The sequence below is a fragment of the Anopheles funestus genome, chromosome 2RL (genome assembly GCF_943734845.2).
Source record: "Anopheles funestus chromosome 2RL, idAnoFuneDA-416_04, whole genome shotgun sequence".
NCBI lineage: Eukaryota > Metazoa > Arthropoda > Insecta > Diptera > Culicidae > Anopheles > Anopheles funestus.
The window spans coordinates 24227612-24243294 of record NC_064598.1 but is presented as its reverse complement, the minus strand read 5'-3'; the positions used below and the strand labels follow the sequence as shown (position 1 = coordinate 24243294).

General features: G+C 44.0%; 5 protein-coding genes across 6 annotated transcripts in view; 3 read left to right on the top strand and 2 right to left on the bottom strand.

The window, feature by feature from the left end:
* Positions 1–64: 64 nt before the first annotated feature.
* On the top strand, positions 65–2233 carry LOC125764031 (UMP-CMP kinase). Its single transcript, XM_049427802.1, has 2 exons — positions 65–638; positions 1122–2233. Exons 1-2 carry the CDS (start codon positions 210–212, stop codon positions 1464–1466), a joined length of 774 nt encoding a protein of 257 aa, XP_049283759.1. The 5' UTR covers positions 65–209; the 3' UTR covers positions 1467–2233.
* A 196-nt stretch (positions 2234–2429) lies between these two features.
* On the bottom strand, positions 2430–4124 carry LOC125764029 (putative GTP-binding protein 6). The gene has a single exon (XM_049427799.1). It carries the CDS (start codon positions 4122–4124, stop codon positions 2475–2477), a length of 1650 nt encoding a protein of 549 aa, XP_049283756.1. The 3' UTR covers positions 2430–2474.
* A 31-nt stretch (positions 4125–4155) lies between these two features.
* On the bottom strand, positions 4156–4690 carry LOC125764032 (transmembrane protein 141). Its single transcript, XM_049427803.1, has one exon. The coding sequence runs from the start codon at positions 4495–4497 to the stop codon at positions 4156–4158; it is 342 nt and encodes a 113-aa protein (XP_049283760.1). The 5' UTR covers positions 4498–4690.
* A 125-nt stretch (positions 4691–4815) lies between these two features.
* Positions 4816–8489, top strand: LOC125764028 (conserved oligomeric Golgi complex subunit 3). Its single transcript, XM_049427798.1, has 8 exons — positions 4816–4939; positions 5038–5212; positions 5271–5774; positions 5849–6196; positions 6270–6433; positions 6505–6644; positions 6724–7808; positions 7882–8489. Exons 2-8 carry the CDS (start codon positions 5039–5041, stop codon positions 8290–8292), a joined length of 2826 nt encoding a protein of 941 aa, XP_049283755.1. The 5' UTR covers positions 4816–4939; position 5038; the 3' UTR covers positions 8293–8489.
* Positions 8490–8496: 7 nt separating this feature from the next.
* Positions 8497–15683, top strand: part of LOC125764026 (latrophilin Cirl) — an 81953-nt gene continuing 74766 nt past the window's right edge. For both annotated transcript variants that reach the window (XM_049427797.1, XM_049427796.1), the window contains exons 1-2: positions 8497–9520; positions 10665–11446. The gene's annotated coding sequence lies outside the window, so the exon portion shown is untranslated. The remainder of the gene's footprint in view (positions 9521–10664; positions 11447–15683) is intronic.

Genomic DNA, 15683 nt, shown 5'->3' with positions numbered 1-15683 from the left:
CGCACCCACATGACCGAAGGAGCGTCCACCCATCGACCGGCGTTAATTGCACACGCGAAAAATCCTGTATACAGTTCTGGGAAATTACTGCCAAGAATCGATTTTCCAACACCAGCGTTTTGTTATTTTCTTCCAGCGGGTGGTAGCGGTGACGTCAGCACGCATACGCACACCCTACACACTCACTTTCCGTCCGCGCAACTCATTTTATGACGTCGGTAATCGGTCGCACTACAAGCTCGGTGCTGCATCATCACATCAAACACTGCTGGTCCGCTACGCGTATCATCGGTGTTAGCAAACAGTTCGCAAACGTCCGACAATCGGTACTTCCGCTACCCAGCAAACCAACCAGTGCACCCGTGTGTCCCTTTGGTACGAAGTTTAGCATAATGGGAAAGCCAAAGGTTGTGTTCGTGCTTGGTCCGCCCGGTTCCGGCAAGGGTACGCAGTGTGAAAAGATTGTGAAAGAGTTTGGCTATACGCATCTTTCTGCCGGAGATTTATTGCGCGAGGAACGCAACCGGGAAGGGTCCGAGTATGGGGCACTAATAGAGGACAACATCAAGAATGGACGGATCGTGCCGGTAGAGATTACCTGCGCCTTGCTGGAAAACGCTATGAACAAAACGATTCAGGTGAGAATTCGGAACACACTTGCCTTTTGAAACCATCAAAAGCGGCATGTCGATTCGATCGCAAGTTTCCCATTTCCAGTCTTATCCGGATTAGTCCATAACCGATAAGAGGAAGTACCACCCCAAACGAATGCGTGTCGAATATTGTTACACAATTAAAATTATCGAATGTTCTTTTGGTTAAGCTGGTATTGGTGGTGATTATCAGTGGCCTCGGGTCGTCGGAGGTTTAGCGTGATTGCTGTCAAGTTCAAACATGCTTCCACGGGACGCACTTTTACGCAATCTATAAGAGTTTTGCTATTTTTAGACCGTCAAACACTAAAAGGAAGGAAAAGGCAAACGCGAACGGCCAATGAAGAAACGTTGGTGGAAAATGAAAAGCCACTTTTGTATAATGAGATTGTCATAATGCTTCAATTTGGTATGAACCCGCTCACGAACATGTTTTCTCTCCCTTGCGGTTACAACCGCCCGCCACAGGCAACCGGTAACGATCGATTCCTGATCGATGGATTCCCTCGCAACGAGGACAATCTGCAGGGCTGGACGAAAAAGATGGCCGACAAGGTGGAGCAGCAGTTTGTGCTATTTTTCGAATGTTCCGAGCAACAGTGTACCGAGCGGTGTCTGAAGCGGGGCGAAAGCAGTGGCCGTTCGGACGATAATGCGGAAAGCTTGAAGAAACGGTTCAACACCTATATCAACGATACGGTAGCAATTATCAAACACTACGAAGAGTTACAGTTGGTAAAGAAAATCGATGCCAGCGCCGGTCCGGATGCGGTGTTCGAACACGTGAAAGCTATCTTCGGAGAGCAGAAGTAAGCCAATGTAAAGGGAAAAAAGAAACCAACATGCTTAGAAAGATTGTACACGCTATTTGATAGATCCCCGTTGTTGTTGTCATATCATTAAACAGACGCCCTAAGCAATGCTGCTTACTCTATTGGTCGGTCTTCGGAAGGTATTGTAAAAGGATGTTCTAACTGTCCGCTTAGAGCCACCGTGTTACATTCCTAGGTATCGTCAAAGAATCCCGCAACACATTCAAACAATGCAAAACCGTACGAGCGGATTCTTTAAATGGTTCTTGTTAAACACTTCCTTTCCTCGAATATGGACACTTATCCATTTCAAAAAAAATTCTGACCAAACTTAATGTAATATGCGACAATTGCACATCCGTTATTATGCAATCCTAATTTGCAGACAATTCTACCGTAATGTAAGCAAACAAGCAAAAGTATTAACTTCCACGCTAGATTCATTCTGTGTCGTTAAAAAGGCCAATGGTCGTCACCAGCAAAGGTGTTTAGTCGAATTGGAAGAATATGTACACGTAAAATGTACATTACGCCTTTGTTTTTTATTTGTTTGCAGCACGTATTCTTTCTTCTTTAAATACTATTTTTACTACAACTATTGTGTTTTTAATGTTTTATGTGTGGGGTCCGGTTCGCCATAACACTTTATCCGGTAATGGTTTTTTTTTCGTGAAGCTTCTGCACGAACGGCGGTCAGCGGTAAACGAATTCAATGGATGGATAATAAATAATAGTAGAAATATACGATTGAATGTTATGGACATAAAAGCCGAATAAAACTGGAATTTGATGTGTAGATTAGGAGTAGAATGAAAAAAAGAATATTGATATCGCTATCACTGAGAAGTCAATGGGTCAAAAAAAGGTCTTTTTATTTACAGATTTGATTTACTTTGTGTTCGAGCACATTTCTTAATGTTTTTAAAATCGGAATCAACCTTAAAATATCTACAACCCACAACTCTATTTCTGTACAATATACATCACATTTATTACAAAAAGCTTCGGCTCAACTCCGTTTGCGAATGAACAAATGGCGAAATTGCTGCAGTTTGGCTTCCGTGATTACCACACTCACGAGCAACCGTTCCGCGTTGTCCGGATCGGCCGCCGTTTCTGTAACGGCTGCATTCTTGTACAGCCATGCCATTTCCGCACCACCCATCGGTACTCGTATCACAATACGCTGCCGTCCAGTTACCATTAGCACTCTTCGTTCCAGCTCCAACAGCAGCTCGTGTACGCCTACCAACGTTTGGGAAGAAATGAGATGTAATCGATCGTAGTCAGATGATGGTTGCTTCCCGCCCCCGTTACATTCGATCGTGAATTCCGACGGATCCGCCACTAAATCAATCTTGTTGCCTACGTTGATGATACGTTCCGGGCTAAGTGACTGTTCACCGTTGTGCATTAACTTTCCCAGCGTACGTTCCACGTGGGCCCGTTGCTCTGAATGATTCTCGTGTGCCATATCCTGCACGTGCACGATCACATCCGCTAACATTGCATCCTCCAGCGTTGCTACGAAACATTCAATCAGTCCAGTTGGTATGTCCGCCATAAAACCAACCGTATCCATGTACAGCACCTCGAGTTTGCAGGGCAACAATCCGGCATGGGCTGTCACATCAAGCGTGGCAAACAGTTGATCACGTGGCTGCAAACTTTGCTCTTCCGTCAGTGCTTTTATGAGCGAAGTTTTGCCGGCATTCGTGTAACCGACCACTGCCACCACGGGAAAGTTTTTCTGCCGACGACGGTTACGAAGCAGTTCGCGGTGTGATCGAATCGTGGCCAGTTCATTGCGTAGCTTCCGTTCGCGAAGCTGCAACATTTGACGCTGAGAATCGCTCAAAAAGATTCGACCCGAACCTTTCGAGGATCCTTCCTGATCTTTCACCTGGGACCAGATGTATGGTAACTCGGCAAGGGCCACCTGTAGCTTCGCTTCCATGCTGACGGCGTGCAGTCGAAGTATTTGTACCACGACTGAGTAGCGATCCATCACCGGCAGACGAAAGGTTTGTTCGAGCGTTTGCTTTTGTGAGTAAGTAAGTGTCCCTTTACTGATAAACACACAGGAGAGTGGTGTACCGGATTCTTGCCGGGTTTGGATGATGTTTTTTAGCTCTTCGAGCTTACCGCTACCAAACAGTTGCCTTTTATCAAGCGTTTCCACAGGAATCTTCATGCTGAGCTCAATAGTCCATTTGGGCAATGAACGCACAAGCGCTTCCGCTTCTGCTAGCAACAGGTCCGGTTTGGTGGGATTTTTCCGAGGTCCCCACTTGATGTACGGTTGTATGATAACCACATGCTGCACGTTAAGAATCTGTTTCGTCACGTGCATGGCACTGGAAGCCACTGTGTCGTAGTCGCGATCATCTATTAGCTCGGCCCGATTATCCCTCCCCTCCAATGTTTCATCATCTTCCGCAGTGGATTGATCGTTTTCTGATGCTATAACTTTTTGGCGCTGTCCAGCTAACTTTCCACCTTTGTATTTGCTCGCGTCGGTATATTTCTCTCGATGCATATTTAATTGACCTAATGACTGGCATCGTGTGGTAACGGCAAGGCCTTTTAGTTGGTAAGATTCCAAAGCATTCTTTGCACACACTTTCCGCAGCACGGATCGTACAGCTAATCCTAACATTGTAAACTATCGGACGGTTTGTGTTTTGTATCTAAATGATCGTGTCGTTTGATGTGGCTCCCGGTTCAATTGCTTCCTGCAACACACTGTATTTGTCCTCTACGGCCATCCACCGTGCCTGGCAGGCACGGGTACGATCTGAGGTCACCTTGTATGCAGCACCGGTTGCGACGATCGTTGCCACCAGTATGTTACCCTTCTTCGTGTACGGCAGATAGCGTTGTCCGATCTGCTGCAGGAAGTAGATACCGGCGAACCCGAGAGAAAACGTCGCCAAACCCGTAAACAATGACCGGCTCATGCACTCGATGTACGAATCAAAGCCTGGATGTTTTTCACGCTGTTGATCCTTCAGCCGCCGGATATCGTTCATTGCGCTCGACGATGCCGGTCACCCGAAATCGAAGGAGAAGAATGTGTTTGGCTTACTGCCTAGCACTTGGATCGTCACGTTATGCAATCTGGGCGATTTTACGAAAGCACACCTGCAAGCAGGATCAATTGTTTTTCTGTGATGGGATGTAAATAAACACGAAATATTGTGAAATCAAAATAAAACCCGGCATGTTTGACAGATGACATAGGGATAGTCGTTTGGTGTCAGGAAATTGATTGATTTCTATGGAATAGTCGTTCCTCTATATTAAAAAGAAGATAGAGCTGTTTTATCAATTATTTTATAAATTAATAAAAGCCATATGTTCACTTTTATAAATTGTAGGAAAAGTGTTTACAAAAATCAACTTATACTAATTTCCAGCCGTGTAATCCAAAGCTGTCAGAAAGCGGCGAGCAAGTAAACGTCATACAGAAAAGTAAACAAACACGTCCATTGTTTTTCCTCCTTTCCAAAGGACAACAATTTATCACCAATTGTCCCGATAATTTCGGGTCTGTTTTCTTTTATCCACAGCATGGAAACGGTAGCAACGATGAGAGCAGATAATGCCAGCCTACGAAAGATTCAATCGAAGCTGGTGCAATGGGAACTGAAGGAAAACCCACTCGCTCCACTGACTGCCACGCAATCGGATTTCATTAATCGCCTAACCGATCTAGCTAATGGCAACGTACCAGCAAGCGTCGGGGTAAGTTGGACAACATAATTCTCCCGGCCGCTATAGTTTCAACTGTTATTCTTTCCAGAGCGCACCACCCGCAGATGTGAGCAAAGATCACGCATCAAACGAGGAGCTACCGGCTTCGCTCGAACAGTTCAAACAATCCGCTTGCGTTATTGATACCACGCAAAATTTTCTTTCCTGGTACAATTCGATTGATGCCGAAATTCTCGAACACTTTGACGATGTGTACCTGGAGTACTACGAACAGCTACGATCGCGCACAAGTGAATGTGATCAAATGTTGCAGGAAATCGATGTATCGCTCGATTCGCTCCGCCAGCTGACGCAGGAGTTTAATTTTGTGTCGGAGAAAACATCTTCCCTGCACCAGGCGAGTGAAAGTTTGCTGCAGGATCAAACGCGCCTGAGTGATACGGGCGATGAGATAAAAAAGCGTTTGAAATACTTCACCCAGGCGGAGAGCATATCTCAGCGATTGCACAACCCAACATTTTCCGTGTCGAACGACACGTTTGTGCATATTTTGAATACGATTGACGATTGTATCGAATATATGCGAGTAAACGTGAGTATATCAGAAGATTTATTAACGATTAAAAACAGTTTCACTTATTATCGCTTTATCGTTCGTTGTTGCAGCCTTCATATAGTGAAGCATCTACATACGCTGTCAAATATCGTGCCTGTTTGGCCAAGGCCACTCAGATGATGAAAACGTACGTGTTCGGGATTCTTTCGAATGCCACTGCACAGGTGCTCACCCCAAAGGGTTCCGGTGTTCCTCGATCGTTGGAAGCACTTGATCAACCGAAAATTGGCGATCCTACAGCAGACGCTGCATTTGTTCTGTTCTATGGGAAATTTCAAGCGTCATCACCGCGCGTTAAACGCATCACTGGCTTGATCGAGGAGCGTCTCGATCGCAGCCCAGAGTATGAACAGTTGCTGGGAGAGTTACATCAAAGCTATCTTACCCAGCGAGCGACGGTAATACAAACGTGACAAAGACATGATCAGTTAAACGGGTAATGAAAAATGTATTTTTTCTATCCTTCCCTAGATTATGAGATCCGGTGTCGATCAAGCTATAAAGGATCTGGCTAAGAAGCACAAAGGTGATCACTGCGCATTGGTACGCTCTGCCTGTGCCTTTATGGTACACATTTGTCAGGATGAGCACAGACTATTTTATCAATTTTTCGCTAAACACAGTGCCCAACTTATGTGAGTGTTGCAGCTCATGAAAATGGATTGATTAATTAGAATTAATTTCAACAATTTCTATACTTTTTTAGTATCTACATGGAAGGATTATGCACCATTCTGTATGACACACTGCGGCCCTACATTATTCGCATTGATCACCTCGAAACGCTGGCCGAAATATGTAGCATTCTGAAGGTGGAAATGTTGGATGAGCATGTGTCGTACAGTCGTAAGAATATAATGTTCCGACTGAAACAGGATTTTAAGTTCTTCCCCTTTCTAACATTGCCTTTTGTTTGCATTTTCAGCTGAATCGCTTGAAGCTTTCGCTAAGATTGTTTACCAACTGCTGCAAGACGTGCAGGAACGCATTGGTTTTCGGGCACAAAATTACCTTGAGTCGGATATTCGCAACTATCGTCCCTCGGCGGGTGATCTCGCGTACCCGGAAAAGCTAGAAATGATGGAAAGCATTGCACTTTCGCTGCAGGAAAACCAACACGCACCGCCCCAGCTGAGGCGGGCAGATTCACGAAGCTCCATCGCATCTGGCATGTCACTCGCGTCGATTGATACGACGCCATCCACCATAGATCCGGCCCTTAAAGTACGGGCGGGAAATTCACCCGCCGACATGCACGGCATGTGGTACCCGACCGTGCGACGTACGCTGGTGTGCCTTTCGCGACTCTATCGCTGCATTGATAAGTCGATCTTCCAAAGCCTTTCGCAGCAAGCGCTGGCCCACTGTATCCACAGCGTCTCGACGGCAGCAAGCCAAATAGCGCAGAACCGTACGACGATCGATGGTGAGTTGTTCGAAATTAAGCATTTACTAATACTGCGCGAACAAATCGCACCGTTTCGGGTGGATTTTACTGCGAAGGAAACAAGCCTTGACTTCAGCAAGGTACGTACGGCCGCTTACGAATTGCTGCAGAAACGGAAGCAACTATTTTCCCTTGGTTCGAACAATGCGTTGCTGGAGTTTCTGCTGGACGGTACACCACAGGTACGCGAGCAATTGCTCGATTCGCGCAAAGACGTTGATCGACAGCTGAAGATGGTATGCGAAACATTTATAACGGACGCCACGAAACAACTCGTTGGGCCTGTGCTGACGTTTATCGAAGCGGCACAGAACCATCTCCGCAATCAACCGGGCGGTGGAAAGACGGCGGCTGTAGCTAGTGCCGGTACGGCAGCAGCATCCAGTGGGCAAAGCACGGGCATGGCATTGCGAATGGCACCGTTCGCTGCACCGCAACAAATTAGTTCCATCATCCAGGAGTGTTTGAGAAATATCAAATCGAAACTAACTGGCCTGCAGCGATCGATGCAGCTGTATCTCGCCAATAAGGATACGGAATTTATTCTCTTTCGACCGATTCGAGTATGTTTTGGCAGTGAATTGTTTCAAACGTTCATACTCTTTTAACCATTTGCGTTTTATTATCCACTTACAGAACAACATCATTGGATCATTCGTTAAACTTGAACAAATTCTGATGCTAAATGCTTACACGAAGGATGATCTGACGATCGTAAGCTGCCCATCGGCGGAACAGATCTCCGTGCTGCTATCAAGCGTTAACCTTGCCGGTGGAACTATGGCCGAACAACCGGTAGCTTCCTTTGGCAGTAAAGTACAACCGGTGCGAAAAATCAGCACCAGCTCTTCGATCGGTAGCAATGCTGCCGAAACACAACCGGCAAAGGCACCGATCGAAAAGAAGGTTAGCTTCGATAGTGGTGCAAATATGGTGGTCGAAATTGAACGAGTCGATGAAGCGGAGTTAGAAAAAGGTGAGGAAGCTTTGGTTGATGTAAAGGAAGCAGCATTTAAACATCCAGAACCAGCCGCAGTGCCAGAATGATGAAAGCGATTTACTGATTGGCAAAATGCATTATTCCAAAAGTGAATTTCAATTGTTTTACCTGTAGCCTATAACATAAAAGGCTCGGTTTGAAAACTGGCTTTTTTAAAATTCCAAATTGTTTTTTTTTATTAATATTAAGTTGAATAAAGTATTATCGTGTAATTGTTAATAAACTGTGCAATAAATACGATCGAATTCAGTACACAAAGGAATGGTTATTTAGATGATCTTTTGCTGACAAATAATAAAGGAATTAAAAAAATGTTGAACGTATTTTAGCAAAGAAAGTGCCTTTGATAACAGACAAATTAAAAAAGTTTACAATCCCGACCACCAGGGGCGCTACTAGCGAGTATGTTTCGCTCGGAACTGGACGCATACACATTCATTATCGCTTTTTCTACGATATCTGAACTGTTTGTTCAATTTTTAATTGTCAAAAACATGAAAAATAAAAGTTCTTGAAGCGTAATTTCCACAATAAAGTTCTCCGCACCGCCTAAAAAGGAAAATATTTAAAACAAAACATAAATCCACCCCGCAAACGGTCATCCGTATGTATGCGTGCACGTCCGCGCGGTATACCCACTGTGCAGAATAAGCAAAGTTTTTGTCATCCGAACTAACGCGATGATCCGTGCCGTGCGAACATTCGGTCCGAACGTAGCATCACGGATAACCGAGCGTTAGGTGTATTTTGTGTAAACTTTCCGAGACGTCGGACGCATTGTGTTTTCGCTCGCGCTGTGTTGAAGATTTTTCCTGCGTAACATTTTCCGCCGCTTGATGCGCATAGGAAAAAGAAACGCGACAAACCCCATCGGCATGGGAAATTGAGCATAAAGAAAAAAAGAAACAAACCAAACCCTCTTACCAAGCAAATAGTGTTTGCCGTACGAGCATAGTAGAAAATGGTGCGTGCGATATTCCCGATCCGCGTGTGTGCGTCTGTACGTCGCGATTGGAATACAAGTGCTTTGCCATCGAGGTTTTGATTGGCGTCTCGCGGCGTCTAGAATCGTTCGGCTGTGCGTACGTGCGTGTTTGTGTGTGTGTGTGTGCGCGCGTGTAGTCGTATGAGAGTGCGTGAATGATCCTGAATTTGCCGTGCAAGAAATGGCGTTCGATGGGTGCGTTCTTGGAACTAGCAGCATCGAGTGCGAATGAATAGGAGCAAAAATAAAGGAAAAAAAAACAACGCAGCATCCGTGTGCGGTGATTTCGGGTAGGTGCATACATACGAACGGGCCCGTTGTGTTCCTTTTCACCTTTGCCGATCTTACTTCCTTTGTTCGGATCTGGAGGAAGCTGTCAATTGCATGGACCGCAGAGCATCTCGTTTGTCGGCTTCAAAATTGCGCTTGCTCCGGGTGGTTGGAAGGCACAACCCGTGGAATGGTGCCACACAGTACACAGTAATTAATATTCGTCTGAAGGACACTCTTCCGCCTGCCATACACACACACACCTCCACCGGATCGATGCCTGGGAGGAGGGGATGTTCCTTTTTTCCCGGTACCACTAAAGCGAGATTGTTGTACAATCTCATCGAAATCAATCTCATCATCTCGTCGGTATCTGTCACTTCCCATTTTCTCACCTCATTCCCATCTTTGACGCTTTAATTATGCGAATTGACGCTGGAATGAAGGAATACCGTGTGGAAGGATATATGCGGTCGTCTCTCTGGCTTCCTTAGTCGAGAGTTTATTTCAGTTCAGGTGGTGTATTTACCGGCAGAAGGTGCATAACGTTTACACTGATTCACAATGATAATTAGGAGTGATTTATTACTTGCTTACCTGAGGAAGGATTGAAATTTGCCGAATTCGTAGAATTCTATACTTATTGTATGTGGCGGAAAAAAAGGAATATTCCGCATGTTGCATTGATCCTCTTCCCGTGCAGTACAATGCAATACTGCAACTTGCTTTTCAATTGCGATGCACAACTGCACACGCAATGCAAATGGAAACGAACACTTCAGGGGTGGATTTTCTGTGAGCAAAGATTTTTACGAACTTGTGATTACGAACGGTGGAAAGGAAATAATTAATTTTTTTTCCGATCATGACGTCTTTGGCAACCCCTAATTACTGTCACTATTATTTATGTATTGGTTCAGAAAAAAAAACCTTTTATGTTAACTCCTCTGTTAATATGCTTTGCAAACTCCTTTCTTTGATTTCATCCATTGCATTGGGTTACCATGGCGATTTCAATGTTGTCATTCAGGGTTAAAAGATTACCGGTTTTGGAGTGTTTTTTTTCTTCTGCTAATGGTGGCCATTTTGTAATTTTTTGAGATATTTACAAAACTAACATTTTCTGCTATTTCATTTATGTTTTTATTTTCAATTTACTTTCAGCAAAACAGTGCAGCGGTGATCCCCACCATCAGTCGGTGCAAGTGAATAAAGAGGGTGAAAAAGAAAACATCTCACTGTGCACGGTGCCCGGTCACCCGGTGAGCAGCGAGTATAGCAAAAAGTGCATTAAAAATATTCTTTCCTCAGCAAATGTGAATGAAATGTGCGCTCACGGCATATGCATTTAGCGGTGTAAGAATAAGATTAAGCATTCCGCGTGGAGCGTGCTGAAAGAAATGAAAAAAGAAAGAACGGGGAAGTGAGCAGTGAGAATATTTTCCCCGCACAGTGAAATTGCAATAGTGAGCAGCACGATCACACGATCTCTCTCTGGCATTGAGTGTGCGAGAGCGACAGGTGCAATAGTCGCATAAGTAAGTGCCCGAATGAAGTGCATCTTGCATCGTGTTTGAAGTGCATTTTCGATAAGTGTTTTAAGTGCGTGTCTGTGTGTGTGCGTTACGCCCGGCGACTCTTTTCGAGCTCTGCGGGTCCGTCATTAAGTGAGTTTAGCTTTTGGGCTTACTCATTGATTAGCTTCTTGGGTCTGGTGTTGTGATTGTTGCGCATAGGCAACAACAGCAAAGAAACCACATAAGTTTGTGATTGTGTTTTTGGCCTGAGACCTGTACGTGCATCCTTGCATTCCGACGACGCCGACGACAAACGATTCATTAGAGACGGCGCGCCATTTGAAAATTCACACACAAAAACTGGACGAAACTTATTTGCAGCATACGATACATAATGGGCAACGATGGATTTTACCCTTAGCGGCACAGGTATGTGATGATGTAATGAGCTCATAAATGCATTTTTAAGTATTTGCCACCCGAATACAGTTGATTATCATACAACTCGAAAAGGATGTCAACGTTGGCAAATGAATCAAGGGAAGATAGGCCCCTAAGAAGCTCGAAAAAAGGGTTTTTGTGGGAACGTGGATTTTTAAACGAACAACTGGTCACAGGAGTTTTGTCCAAAAACAATCGAAATACAAAAATTTCAATTTGTTTAGAACGAAAATACTTTAAGTATTAATTTTAATAGATCTTGAAACTGTCAACAAATGACAAAATGGCGCACATTGTTGGAGAGCCAATTTTTGACTGATAATTTATCAGTATTTTAATTATAAGACAAAAAGAAATTTATTACTAAAGCTTTAACTTTGAATACTTCATAAAAAAAAATGTTTGAATTATTAACCAATCGTACATCAATTTAAAAAAAGTAATTTATTATTTTTTTATCATTTGAATACATTTGTTAAAATCCAAAATCAAAATACAAAAGTTGCTAATTGAAGTGTGTTAATAAATTAAGTTTCTTGGGTTGGGGCGGTCCGGTGGTCCATGTGATAAACGGCGCCAGTCCACACGGTGGGACCGGGTTCAAATTCCATCCGGAAGCCAGAAATGGCCGGCGTGACCTTGTAAAGTCGTTAAAAGCCAAGAAGGGAGAGATTGGCGTTTTAGACCAATTTTCACAACAATTTTTTTTGTACAACAACTGTATTATGAGTTCTGGAATTAGATCTTCACCTGTTTGTGGTGAATCTGATCTGAAGTGAATGATGAACTCTGAATCTCTATCAAGAAGATTCATGAATCCTCATAGACTCGAATTCTGATTCAACACTAAATCTTAAAGTATTAATGTATTTGTTCTTTAATTATAATTTGTTCAATAGTTTACTGACCAAATATTCGCTTCTGTTAAGCTTTACTCTAATTCAGTGTCTTGCTGTCGAGAATGGTAAATTCGCGATATTTAATTAAATGTCACACAAATTTGTGAGCGTTTTTTTAATATCGTAAAAGCAAAATTTCCCTAAAAAAATAAAATTCTCAAAAAAACCCAACCCTGCTAAACATAAGCTTGTCCCACCACGATCTCACTCGCTAGTGGGAGAAGAATGTATTTGCTAATTTAATTGGTACAAAAAAGCTTGGCCCATCCGCGCGCCTTCGAGAGCGCAGCACCCGCCGGTGTGTAATGAGTCATCTGCTCAAGGCGGGTGACCATAAAATGAAAATACGAGCGCACTTTACCTCACCAGAAGCTCTCCGATTATCTCCTTCATTAAGCTTCCTCATTTACCCTTTTCCACTGTCCCCATTGACCGGTCCCGGGCGGCGCATGCAATTCGCCAAAAACTCACTTGATGTACTTCGGCGTCCAAATGCGTCAAACCAAACCAGCCGGTTCAGCTCGGTTCTTACACTCTCGCAAGCGCATTCGTTCTCTCCCTGCAGCGCCTTGACGTGCACACCGTCCTGCCGTATATTCATCCCCTAGTTTTCTTCCGCCATTTGCCTGAAGGAACCGACAAGCACACACCCGGTCACGGCTCTGCGAACAATGGCGAACGTTGAGCGGTGAGCGATCGAGAATATGGGGTGGACGCCTTTGGGGCGCACCAAACAACGGACCAAACACCTTCGAAACATGCCTGCCCGTCGTCTGTACTTCACCGTTTTCCTGTTTTTTGCCCTTTCGGTCGGCCAAGTCTCCCGCTCTCGATCGCTCGCTCGCTCGCACGCTCGCTATCCCTTTCTGCACCGTGAGTCTGGAATGTCGGAGCCCCGGAGGGCCGCGATTATTGAGCGCTTACAACAAATCTTGCTCATTTAAGCTGTTAATTTTAATTTTCCCTACACACCATTGCTGCTTCATTGCTGCTTCTTTGTTGTTTCGTGATTCTCTTCCTCCTCCTCCACCGCCCCTCTCCCCCGGGGGTTCTTCGATTCGTCACCCTCAAAGCGGCTTCACCTTCACGGTGCGCGGTGTGTACCATGCGCTGGAACTTTATCAACCGGCGGATTCGTTTTACCTTTTTTTTATATTTCTGTATTGGTCCACACCATCATCCGTACGTCCATCAATTCACGTTGGTTCCTAAGGTATAGAACCACAGTTAGGAAGTTTGTAGGTGCATTGAAAGAAGCAAGAAACTTTATACGAAAAGTGGAGCAATTTTTCAAAACTTTTCTACTCGAATAACTAACGCTTGCGTTAATAATTTGAGATGATACGTGAAAAACTTGAGAGGTTAAGTAATTTTATTTAAAATTTTGTTTTTTTAAATACATTACGTAAATATGTTTGTTAACAGAACTTAATTTTTGTTATCTTAACTGTATCTATTTTGATTTAAATATAATTTATTATAGTCATTTAAGAAACAAAAACATTAAAAACTTTTTATGCAACAAAATAAAGTTGGTAAAATTATAATAAATATCTTTCAATATTCTTCAACTCATCGGGTCTAAAATTCCAAGTTTTTTTAGTCTTATATTTTTCTCTTCCATTTTTTTGTGTACATATATTTTGTCGAAATTTTATTGTCAAATCATCGATTTACGTAAGAATTGTCCTACTTGTTTAGTTATTTTTTTTCTTATTTTCATTAAACTTACTTTTACACCAGTCATCTCACATCAATCGGTTTTGCAACGATCAGTTATAGAAGAAACGAGAAAAAATAAAAACGTATTACATTACTGCAGAATCGATCAATGCGTCACTTGGCTGTGTGTGTGTGTGTTTTTTCTTCTTCTTCTGTCCACCACCCAAACGAACCACCCCCTGTGTGCCCCTTGTGGACGCTTTAGTGTGATGCGCCGTGTCCATTATTCTGTTCAATTTCTTTCGTATTTCTGTTCGATCTCGCTACTTCTATAATTCTTCTTCATCGTGTTCCGTTCGTTCGCTCAGCGGCGGAGTTCGCGCGAGCTGTTGATCTTTCGTCCACATCGCTTCATCATTTCCATCATAAATTGGTTGAAGATTTTCCCCTCGGGTTTTACTTCCACCCCGAAGTTTGGGGAGGATGCCCTTCGTCCCTCCCCCCCCCAACTCGAGAGGAGGCTGCTGCTGATCAAAAGTTGCTGCTTGCCCAGTTTGCCCAAAAATGGTGGCAGAAAGAATGGGGAAGAACTGGGAAACGGTACGATCGTTTTTTAGCGTTTATGATGGCGGTGGATTCATTTTCTATTCCCTTTGTTCACGGGTTTCTTTCGGCCGCCTCTTGTGCGCTTATGGAACGCGATGGCGAAAGAAAGTCCATTCGGAATCGGTTGGACGGAATCGGTATGTGTGTGTGTGTGTGGTGGAAGTTTTAACTTTCGACCGGGCCAAGGAGTGCGTTGGGAATGAGTTATTTTTCTACCATTCTTATGGTAAGCACCATCCCCCATTTTCACCCTCCTTGCTTCAAATCCGTTTTATCCCTTTTTTGCTTTTCTTCGGGAAACCCTTTCCTCGCCTTATGTTCCGGGTCCCGCTTCCACCCTTTTTAAACTGGTGCTGCTGTGCGGGTACGTTTATTCGGGGCCTTTTTTCTGCTTTTTCCCCCTCGATGATGATTGCCCTTCAATTTTTCACCTGACCGATGCGCGCGAAGCAATGCGGTGGCCAAAATTTGGGTCATCCGCGCAACACTAATCCTCATCATCAGCTTCATCGTTTTTTTTTTTTTGGAGTCGAAGCTGTGACGAATGGCCGAACACAAACGGGGCAAGATGATTAGCCGCTTCTGGAGGAAGAATGTGGACGGCGTGGAACGAAGCACACATCCATCCGAGGGCAGTTTAATCTTTCCCGGTTTCGTACTTTCTCGGCTTTTCTTCGCTTCGATTACTTGTGGTTTTTCTCGGTTTGCTCCCTTTTATTTTTGGCTCGTTTTGTTGCTACCCTGCCCAATTCCAATCATTGCAGGCAGTTTTTTTTAATGGATAGGTTTGTTGTTGTTTTTTTATAAATTCGATCCTCATACTTCGCTTTGAAGGAATTCTGTTGCTCGGCAGAAAAATGTTAGAATTTTCCTCCGTTCCGCTATTTCCCGGGTTTACTCGGCCCAAAAACCGCTGTAATGCTTATGGCAATGTGTTTCTATTTATTTTGCCAAAACACCACCTCACTTTCTACCCCCCTTTTCTTCCTCTCTTTTTGTGCGGGGTGGAAATTAGTTTCCGATTAGTGTGGTCCCCTTATCCCACCCGTTTTTGACCG